This window comes from Nicotiana tabacum, chromosome 17 (genome assembly GCF_000715075.1).
Source record: "Nicotiana tabacum cultivar K326 chromosome 17, ASM71507v2, whole genome shotgun sequence".
Classification (NCBI taxonomy): Eukaryota; Viridiplantae; Streptophyta; class Magnoliopsida; order Solanales; family Solanaceae; genus Nicotiana; species Nicotiana tabacum.
The window spans coordinates 135268932-135280744 of record NC_134096.1 but is presented as its reverse complement, the minus strand read 5'-3'; the positions used below and the strand labels follow the sequence as shown (position 1 = coordinate 135280744).

The 11813-nt window shown below is 36.2% G+C and overlaps 1 protein-coding gene across 1 annotated transcript; it reads right to left on the bottom strand.

Annotated features, from left to right (window-relative positions):
* Positions 1–4578: 4578 nt before the first annotated feature.
* Positions 4579–10673, bottom strand: LOC107779718 (small RNA-binding protein 11, chloroplastic). Its single transcript, XM_016600194.2, has 4 exons — positions 10461–10673; positions 5389–5457; positions 5187–5293; positions 4579–5104 (listed from the first exon to the last, which is right to left on the bottom strand). Exons 1-4 carry the CDS (start codon positions 10603–10605, stop codon positions 4964–4966), a joined length of 462 nt encoding a protein of 153 aa, XP_016455680.1. The 5' UTR covers positions 10606–10673; the 3' UTR covers positions 4579–4963.
* Positions 10674–11813: the final 1140 nt, after the last annotated feature.

The following is an 11813-nucleotide window of genomic DNA, read 5'->3' as shown; positions in this document are numbered from 1 at the left end:
CTGGCACAAACTCCGAACGCAAGCAACTGTCCTCCATACAGAAGGACTTACTTGTACCAAACACACCTGGTAACTAAAGCAAAACTCCGCAATTATGGAGTCAAGCTCTCCGCTCAAAGAGAACGCACCTAAAGTAAAGGGATACGTGTAAACATATGTAAAACCCTCATTGGGTAGGGTGAATCGCTCCGATAGATCAGGAGCGATAATTTTCAAGTCATGGCAGCGTCAATCTTCCTTCACAGCAGGAATGCTCGAAGAACGTATGGAAGAAGGATACCTGCTAACGGCCCATGTACGAGAGTTATCAGTAGGGAATTTCTCTTCGAAGTTTTTTGTGGTAATAAGACTTCGAGGGATGATGGAGCCCATTGTTGGAGAAGCAGAGTCCTCATCCTTGTTCTTGCCTTTTGAGGAAGAAGCCATTGTAGGAAAGAAAAGAAGGGCTTTCGTTTGAAGAGAATTAGAGAAAATATGAAGAAACAATATGCAAGTTAGGTAAAGGAAGTTTGAAAAGTTATGAAGTATAATGAAGGAAGTTGATACGTATAAGTAAAAGTTTTGGCGGTTAAATTCGTGGCTAGGTTTACCTCGATAATCGGAAAAAGTTGTATTGAATCATGGGACGACGCGTGTTCGGGGCATTAAATGCGGAGAGACATGCGTCTAATCAACCGTCAGAAGCCTTCAGAGGGAATTATAGTAATTTACGCCAAAAGAGTGTTTCTACCAACTTTCCGATAACACAAAGTTATGTCGCCGGAAAGCAGTGGGACTATATGTATAAGGTAAAATATGTTATGACATGTGGCCTTCTGAGAAAGGGATACATGGAACCCAAGACAGGAGATGACTGAAGACTGAAGACAACTGTTTCATTTGTCACTGGAAAGAATAATGCTCATGAAGATGTGATAAATGGTCTTCTCCGGGTAGCATTTAATAGAGAATATTCATAGCATTAAGAGCAGTTATCCGTTACAAGGAATTTGGCATTTATGTTCACTGTTATATCTTCATCAATGCCCCTCATAATGGGACATTAAAGAAGGGCACGACCCTAGGACCTTCTTCATAGCTATAAATAGTGAGCTTAGTTGTCATCGTAAAGGACGCGAATTTTCTGGCAAACTTACACTATATTTTATACAAAGTTCAATCCAATCTTATCTTCTTATTTCTTGATTTCTTTGTTATTGTGCCCGGAAATCCTGTTCCCGAAATTGTTGCTTCTGCTGTTTCGTCTATATCCTAAGGCTAAGTATTGCGTAACTCTTCAATTATTTATTTATTTCAGGATCAAATTAATTTACTTATCTAGAAATCACGTATAAATTCAACTGTACCATTTTACAGGTAAACAAAAACTAGTTACTATTACAACAACTATAACTATACCTCAAATAAATTTGTAACTAAAAAAAAATATTCTTACAGATCATCATATGATTATCAAATGTGAGAATAACACAATAGAAATTTAAAATTGTACGAAATATCAATATTTCCTTCTCTCTTTTTTGTTTGGGGGTTGAGGTGGGGGACTTAGACATGCAAAAACAGAATAACTCAATTCATTCAGTTCCTGTCGTCTTCTTATTCTACAAATTTATCTTCCTTTCCTATTTTTCTCGTTATTCGCTTCCTTTTCTCATTTATATTTTAGGTAACTCAAAAAACAAAGGAATAAATGCAGCGGGAATAATTGGTAGAGCCTCGTGGGGCTGTGGGTCCTTAATACTTTTCCCCTTCAATGACACGTATCAACGCTGGCATTGTGGGTCCCAAAGGGAACGCCTCTACGGCTCTACATTTTGCTTTAAGCATCCTGTTCAAAATTCACTTATTAGGAAAAACTATACAGTATTATCGCTAATTAAAAAATAATAGTCAATCAAATATGTATTCTATATATATATTTAACTAGTAAATATATTTATTTTTGTCCGAGCAATCGAATACGTAACTTATGACAATAAAGAACTAGTTAATATATGGACCGTGAGGAAAAAAGCTTTTCACAAATTACACATCGTTTTTTATTTTTTAAGTTTGAAATTAAGATATATGATTTAATATATATTATTACCATTCTTTTATAATTTTATGAGTCATTTAAATTGTATATGAAGGAGGTTTAATTTTTATGTAAACTCCACCGTTATAAATATTCTAGTGTCTGATTGATTGTTTTTCTTTCCCTCATAAATAATGTGAGAATAAATTATGAAAATCTAAGTATTACGTATCTTTTCTTATTTCAAATTAATATATATTGTTGTTATTTTTTATATAGTAGTGTCGACCTATTGTTTAGAGTTAACATATATTATTTTAAAATATTACTATTACTTACACACACATATAAGAAAAAATTAAAACTATATCAGATGACACACTTTAATAAGAAATGTCTCTCTCGCCGAATAAGAGAAAGAATCTTTTGAAGTATAAGAATTAAACTCTGCACTTTAATGGTGGAAGGGAAAATAACTCTATTAAGATTTAAGACTGTATTCATTAGCTTTAAAAGAGGTTTTGTATCTTTGATCATAAAAGATTTTAACTTTTATTTGCTAATTCCTATATAAAGAGCCATGATTGAGATTTTCATAAATAAATAAAAAAGCCAACCCATGGATTAAATAAAAGAGTTTAATGAGGAAATGACATAGCTACGACATATTAACATCTTGAGATAAGAGCCCCCTCGAAACATGGGAAGAGGATATCCCATTTGCAAGAAGAAAATTCTATAGGAGTGGCTTCCAACTTTAATATCCGATTAAATTATAAAAAGGTAATTTAAAACTTTGAATTGCACATTTATTGTACCTTTATGTAAAGTTTTATTTAAAAAAAGAAAAGAAAGAATGAGTTGATCTACTTTCGATTTTATAAGCTGGTTAAGTAGTTCCTACACAACTAAACACAGTCAAATGAAAATATGAGCATTTTCATTTCACTCCTAAATTCAATATTGTTAATTGACAATGCTCTTTTTCCAAATAAAAAATTATACTAGTAAATTAGAGAGGTTATTCAATTGTTGACATCTAAAGGCAAATAATTCTGTGATGGCTGATCCAAAGGTAAGCTAATAGTAATGTACAATATTGAGATGTGTGCACACGGCAGTTATTAATTCGTTATGAGCCTCATGTAGCAACACATGTGCTGGTTCAGTGGTAAAGTATCTAAATCAAAGCTCCTGTCGAAATAATGAAGTGCTAATTAAGTAAGACTTTCAAGAAAATATAAAAGACAATTTAGACAAAACGTTCTTATAAAATTAACGCAATTAAAATATTTTCTTAAATGATGTATAAAAATATTAAAATCATATAATATTGGCCGAAAAGAATATTTTCAAAGAGTGGAATATTCGAGTAATGAAAGGAAACTTTTGAAATAATCCGGATCTGATTCCACGGAACACAAAAAAGAAGCTTCTTAAGAATATTCCGGAGATATTCATAATTAGTACTACTTCAAACTTCAACTGTCTGGGCTTCCACGTTGTAAGCTGCTTAACTACTAATTAATTCAGAAAACAAATTTAACTAATAAATCGTATGATACTCAGTTTGCTTAAACTATAGTTGATCCACAATATTATTTCATAATCCAATCGATTACAACTAAGTCAAACAGAAAAGCAGCTAATTCATAACCTTATTAGTTGTCCCAAGATTGAACTCAACTCTAAAGGAAACTTGATACAATGAAGACCGCCCCCTAATTGGATAATATTCACTCAAGAAGTGATTGACACTTGATAGGACAGTTCATTTAACGGCACAACAGGAGCCAAGTAATATTAATCAGCATTAAACATGGATTTATGAGAGTATAATCCAACAAGCAATCCTTGTCAAAACTTGTGACTTGCAACTAAGGGGTCGTTTGGTTGGGAAACAAGTTATCCTATGATTAATTACTCCGAGACTAGTTATGCCGGAATTGGTTATCCCACCCTCCCATGGGGATAAAAAAATACTACAATCCCGGGATATCTAATTCTTGGATTAGTTATACCACGATTTTATCTCAATCAAATATAATCTCGAGATTAATTATCCCTTATCCCTCGTACCAAACGAGCCCTAATTGATGTACATCAACCCTCCTAGCCTTATCTCAACTGTTCAATCATCAGACAAAGAATAATTTGTTTCAAAATATTTGACCTTTTTTCCAGATCTACCACTCTTTCGAATTGATGTTGTCAAGAGATGTAAGATACATTTAGACATATTTTTATTTTATGACTAATGCAATTAAATGTCTTTCTTAAGGAGTGCAAGAATATCAAAAGACAGATAACAGTAGCTGCCCCAACTGTATCAAAGATAACTAATTTCAGAATTCTTTATTTTCCGACTAGGGTCTACCGGAAACAGCGTCTCTATCATCATAAAGTCTGCGTACACACTACGACTACCCTCCCCAGACACCACTTGTGGGATTCCACTGGGTTTGTTGTTGTTATTTTCCAAACAATTCCAGCATTTAGCAACGGCCAAATACCAATGTAGTTTCTCGTCTAGATTCTTGTAAGAGTTCAATACATCATGGTTCATTTTCACCAAGTCAAAAGCCACATATACTAGTCGATCTTGATCTAACGAGTTACACCCAAGTTTGACAAGGCAAGTGTATGCGATTAATATACATGATTCTAAGTATGAGTTTTGTAAGATGACACAAAATATGCTTGGCCTCTTGTAGTTCTATGCCTTAGAGAACAAATACAACGTAAACCTGGACTTACAGATGCAAACCAGAGGTTCCAATGACGGACAAAGTAAACTAATTCCATCGGGGTGACCTAAAATTGTACTTTCCCGCAATAGAATTTCCATTAAGACCACAGGAAGCTGCATCAGAAATTAGTTGCCAGAACGAGTACCTGCGGAACTGTCATTCACCTAGCAATAACATTCTAACACCGATGTAAGAATTAACGATTTTCTTTTAAGTCTGGAACCTCATTTTCAGATGGCAATCTTTCCTCAGGTGGTCCACAAGTTTTGGGGTATCTGCCAAAGTCTTTATTTGTTGGCTTCGCAATTTCCACAAAAATGACCCTCCCATTGAGGTACTGACAAGGGAAGACAGAATTTGAGAAAAAAGAAAACACTGCACAACAATTAAGAACCAAAACAAATTCAGTGGGATATAACCTTGTGATCCATGCTATCAAGAGCAAGCATGGCATTTTCTTGAGAAGTGTACTGAATAAATGCATATCCCTTTGATCTCTGGGTCACTTCATCCTTGACCACCTTAACTGATAAGGGAAGTAGACACATTTAAGAATGCAGGCCTCAACTACAAGAAAAAGTAAAATAGATAAGAAAATTATCTCCCAAAAATGGCATGTACCTTCAGCCACCTGGCCAAAATTTGAAAATATCTTCTCCAGGCAACTTTCATCAGCAGAGTATGGTAGATCTATGGTTCAAAACAAGAAAGAAAGTTTAGAACTTTACAGAACCAGAAAAGCAGAGAAAAGCAAGAAAATTGCGAACTTGTAGTAAAGGGCGAAATAGAAAATCAGCTAGTGTTTCAGTGTTCCAAAACTATCTTTTTCATTAAAAAACCGGCATTCATTACGTTTACAATAGAATGAGAACTATCGAGTAATCCTTAAAGGTAGAACATTTTAACTTAGTTAAATTATAGAAACTATCACTCTAGTGGTCTCAGCAAAGAAAATTTCTCAAAACTCTTCTTTGAGCAGCACCATGAAAGTTTCATGTTTATGTATATTACTAACTAGAAGTAATTCGAGTTTACAACAGATCATCTTGTCTCTTGCCTGAAAATTTACACAACAAGGGGGAGTTGATGGAAGCCATCGAATACTTCCACGTGAATGGTGCTTTCGAGAGAAGCATCAATGCTTCTTTTATTACCATTGTGCCTAAGAAAGAAGGCGCATCTTGTATCAGAGACTATAGGCCTATCAGTCTAGTGGGGAGCATTTACAAGATTATTTCTAAAGTGCTTTCCAACAGACTAAAGAAGGTTCTTGACGTGTCCGTTTCGTCCTCCCATAATGCGTTTGTGGAAGGTAGGCAGATCCTGAATGCTGCTCTTGTGGCAAATGAACTTGTAGACTCCAGAAGAGAATCCGGATTACTGTGCAAGTTGGACCTTGAGAAGGCTTTCGATCATGTCAATTGGGAGTTCCTGGACTTCATTATGAAACGGATGGGGTTTGGGGAAAGATGGAGGGGATGGATCAAGTTTTGCATTTCATCAGTCAGATTCTCTGTCCTGGTTAATGGTAGCCCGTGTGGTTTCTTTGGCAGCTCCAGGGGGCTCAGGCAAGGTGACCCCCTATCCCCCATGCTATTCATTTTAGTGATGGATGCTCTGAGTAAAATGATGGATCGTGCGGCGAGTGGAGGATTCTTGAGAGGTTTCTCAGCTCCGATCGGGGTGCTCAGTGCCCGAAGGGTCTCTCATTTGCTTTTTGCGGATGACACCCTAGTTTTCTGTGATGCCGATATGGATCAGTTGACCTGCCTAAAGCAGGTACTGCAGTGGTTTCAGATAATATCAGGACTCAAAATCAACCTCGGCAAGTGTGAGATTTTCCCGGTGGGTGAGGTTGCTAACATTGATGCTTTGTCGCATGTTCTCGGATGCAAGATGGGCTCTCTCCCCACTACTTACCTGGGTCTACCGTTGGGTGCTTTGAAAAAGGATACTACTGTTTGGAATCCAGTCATTGAAAGGGTTGAAAAACGATTAGCAGGCTGGCAGAAACGGTATTTGTCAAAAGGCGGTAAGGAAGTGCTTATTAAAAGCACTTTGTCAAGTATCCCTACCTATTACTTATCCCTGTTGCAAGCACCTGTGAGCATCACAGAAAAACTGGAGCGACTTCAAAGGAATTTTCTCTGGGATGCGGCAGATGGAACTAGAAAGTTTCATCTAGTGAATTGGCAGACAGTCACTTCCCCAAAGAAGTGGGGTGGACTTGGAGTAAAAGATCTCAGGGTATTCAACAGAGCTTTGCTGGGGAAGTGGCTGTGGAGATTCGGGGTAGAAGAGCATGCTCTATGGAGGGAGGTCATAGCAGAAAAGTATGATTCCACGGGAGGGGGTTGGAGGACCAAGGCAATCACAACACCGTTCGGGTGTGGCATGTGGAGGAACATCATGAAGAACTGGGAAGCTTTCTATGGCAACATCACTTACAAGGTGGGAGATGGAAGGAGAATCAGCTTTTGGAATCACAAGTGGTGTGGAGAGGCTACTCTGAGGGTCTCTTTCCCACACGTCTACAGAGCTTCAAACCAGAAGGAATTGATGGTCCAACAAATACGCAAGGAGCATGAAGGGGGATAGTATGGGACCTCTCTTTTAGAAGGAACATGCAAGATTGGGAGATTGCGGAGCTCCAAAATTTATTGGCACTGCTATACGGGCAAGATATGCCCCATCCATCTTATGATTCTTGGAGATGGGGGTTGCGTGATGATGGCTTGTTCACCGTAAAGTCCTTCTACCAGAGTATGTTGGTGAGACAGGAGGCTACTTTCCCATACTCATCGATCTGGATTCCTAAGGCGCCCACGAAGGTGTGCTTCTTCGCGTGGCTAGCAGCGAGGGAGTGATCTTGACATCTGAAAATCTGCGAAAGAGAGGAATTACACATGTTAGTTGGTGCTACATGTGTAAAAGCTCAGGGGAAAAAGTTGATCATCTTATGCTGCATTGCCCTGTGTCCTGGGGTCTATGGAGGGCAATCCTGAATCTCTTTGGTGTTCAATGGGTGATGCCAAACACTGTAAAGGAAAAGCTATATAGCTGGGCCGGTTTCCGTAGAAGAAGCAAGCAAAAGGCGTGGAAGTTCGCCCCGTTAGCTCTCATGTGGTTAGTCTGGGGAGAGAGAAATAGGAGAGTTTTTGAGGGGATTGAGTCTTCGTTTTCACATCTTAAGAATAGTCTTTTATCTTTGATCGCTTTTTGGTGCACACATGTAGCCCCTACTTGTGTAGAAGATTGGGCGTCATTTGTAGGGAGTCATGTTCTGATGTAAATTCTCTACTTTTTGTATACTGCTTGTATGCGGGAGTTTTTTCTCCCTTTTGATTAATACAATTTACCTTATCAAAAAAAAGAGAGTAGTGCTTAACAAATGTAGAAAGGTAATACTTTTTACATAATTCTCATTGATCAACCACTAACGTGCTCTATAATTGCAAATTTCAACTGATGAATCAAAAAGTGATTGCTTTTGAAGAAGGAAGAACAGAATGAAAAGAATAAGATGCAAAGCCACAAAAGATAGAATTGGGAGTACCATATAGGCACTTCACCTTCATAACACCAGATTTGGTTCAATTAACACACACATACTTATTTTATCCTCATCATTATATTTGCAGTATCCTCTTGGGGGCTCTTGCAGTCTAGACAATCTCTATCTTCAAAATGGGTAAGGCCAAAAACAACACTAAAAAGCCAACATCTTTCTCATTAAACAGATACAAAATATAGTTCCTACAGGGAAATTTGCGGAATTAGTAATTACATGGAGATACATCTCTCCTTCTATGAAACCTTATTCTTTTCTTTTTATTTTTTTTACAAGCAAATATATCTCCAATGACCACTTTCAGTCCTCAAAGACAACACTCTTCTTAGTTCTTACTAACTTTGTAATGTCAAGGATGGTTGAAATGCACTTTACATAGGAATTGCTTTCTAATATCACCATTTTACGCCTTTGCGGACTACAGTGAGGAAGCTAAGAGCCAGCAGATGTACATTTCAAATAATGCCTAGCTGAAGTTCTACAAGCCTGCAGACCCCTTCTAATTCCAGGCCCTTAGAGCTAAAGAATTAGGATGCTATCCTATAACATGAAGTGTTTACTTACATCAAACATCATAATTGCTCAAACCAAGGATCTGAACTCTACTCCGCCTGATGCAGAGTTTGAACCAGGTAAATTTACAGAGCCAGCATCTTTGAGCAACTTCTTCGACAAGAAGCAGCATAATCGTAGACTTATCATGCCAACTAAAGAAACTGATGCCATTTACTCCAACCACCACTATGGAAGGGCATCACTAGCTTTTATCACCAAATGAAGCAGAAAAATGTAACCACTCATAGGTACAACTACAACCACATAGTCCCGAATCTTCACAATGATGGATTGATGTTCTTACCAAAGCCACCTGGGCAAATCAACATTTACAATGTTGTGATATCAACTTTTTTATTAGTATCAGATTGCAGAGACAAGATATAGCACAAAGACGCATAACCTCCTACGAGTCTTATTAGTTAGTATTACTGCATCTCGGCGGAGGCAAGATAACACATAAAGAAACATACAATTCTATGATCACTTGTTATTAGATCTCATTCTAACTGTTTGGTCAGAAACAGCAAGCAAGCAATATGGGTTGTACATTACTGGTGTCAAACAGTACTCAGACTACAACAAATGCCACCAGTAAAGATTCTAGCCAAACTTATCACTTGTTACTATATCTCATTCTTAACTGTTTGGTCTGAAACAGCACGCAAGCAATGTGGGTTGTACATTACTGGTGCCAAACAGTACTCAGACTACAACAAGTGCCACCAAACTTATTTCTCTTTTTAATTTCATGTCTGCCCACCCTTGCTTGGGAAAGAAAGTAAGTCAATAAAGTTTTGGCTTGGACCTCCAGATGTTGTATCCGAGCTTCAAACGCCTTGAAGGTTTAGGTTTTACAAGACTTAGGTAAAGCATATAATTAAGACATGTTTAAAAACTACCATCCACGCTAGAAGGGGATAGTCAATACTGTAATATTGATTCAAGCAGTAAAATTTCATTCCGATACTTCCTCTGAGAAGCTAATGTCATCTTCCAAATGCATTGTGTAATTTGACAAGCGTCTTATCTTTTCGGGCTCCAATGACATTACGCAGAGAAGAAAATCTGGGCTAAAGAAAGTAAAGTAATTTCATCCATCCAGTTAACCTAACCTAGTAAAATAGATATCCAAATTATCTCGTCAAGCATTTCAGACATTATCATATTGGAAACAAAAGATCATAGCTTTACAGAATTATAATGGACGGAAAAGCTCCCAGGAACTTCCCACCATTTCATAGATTCGGGCTCAGGTAGAGGCCAACCAACTGGACTTAACATGATAATAATACTGAGCGGAGAAAATAAATTTCCTTCTATAAAATTCTAATAGCCAATTAAATGAACAAGTGACCATCTACCCCCAAAATATATCATCTAAAAAGAAAAATTAAAGTTCCTTTCCTTTAGGTGGGGAAAGAATTCACGCCAAGTGAACCTCTTTTAGGATAAAGTACAGTTCTTGATATTAATCTCAACTTCGATTAAATATATCAACAATGACAAAACAAAGCCCACAAAGAAATGAGATAAAAATACAAAGAGGAGGGAGTAAATTGCTTACTTCTAACCATAATCTTGCTGGCAAGAGGGTAGCTGGAAAAACTAGCTTGGATTTTGAAGGATTTTGGTTGACGTGAAAGTCCAATTGTTGGCTGCAAAACAGCAACTGATGAGCTGCTTGGCCATAACCCCTTATGCATCAACATTATCAACTTCGTTACTTAAGCCTTAGGTGATGTTGGGGTTTTGTGGGAACATAATGCTGGAATTGTTGCTAATTAATGGAGAAGCTGGAGAAACAGCTATGAAGTAATTAATTAGATATTATATGTGAAATACTTATTATTAAAAGAGTAATTTTTGTTTTTAATAACTAAATTTTCGCATTTGCTAATGTAAGATCTTTTATTCTATTCTATTCTATTTTAAAATTATGTATATTTTTGCTTAAATTAAGTAGAAATAACACCGGATAGCTACTTTGAAGGGTTGTTATTTAGGAATTAACTCGTGCGTCATGAATTTAAGTTTTTCGGTTTTCGGAAAAAAATATCCTGACTGAAGTTAAAAAATTTAGTTTAAAATTTCAGAATAAAATAAGTACTCGTTAATCTCTAAGAGCCCGTTTGGATTAGCTGATTTGAAGTAGCTCATAAGCATTAGGTGCTAAAAAATACTTTTAAGTGTTGAAATTAATTTAATAATTAATCAGTTACGTGTTTGGATACAAGTGCTGAAATTGATATAAGCTGCTGCAGTATTTGATTAAAAAGTGCTGATAAGCTCTTTTTCTGTTAAAATGACTTAAATAATCTTATAACTGTTTACACTTATAAGAGCGTATTTCTTCAAAATTTTAGATTCCAGATCGATTCAAATACAAAATATTCTATTTGTCATTTTATTTTAAATACAATTGTGCTTATATAAGATAATTTTTATGATAAATATAATTTATTTTATGATAAGCATATAATCATATGTTATAATAATTAATAAATTGACAAAAGTTTCTCAGTAAAAAATAAACCTAAATAGGACAAAATATTTGAAGAAAAACAAACATTGTCTTCATCACCACAACACTTAGAAAGCAATACACCAAAAAATTTGATATGTCCTCATTTATTACATATAGTTCAAAGATTAATACACAATCACATAGATACAAATATGCAAAGGAATAGAGAATTTGTTTATCTTAAATAGTCAATGAGAATTGAAGACTTAAAGAGGCAAAGGTTTAGATTGAAACAATACTTGAGGCATTGAGTGTCACACTCATTTTTTCTACCTTAACCCACTTTAAAATGATAAAAGATAAAAGTGATTTTTTAAGATCAAAAGGGTTTTCAATTAGAAATTGACGAGATTTGTGTTTCAAAAGATTTTTCAGAGTCGCCACTTGACATTT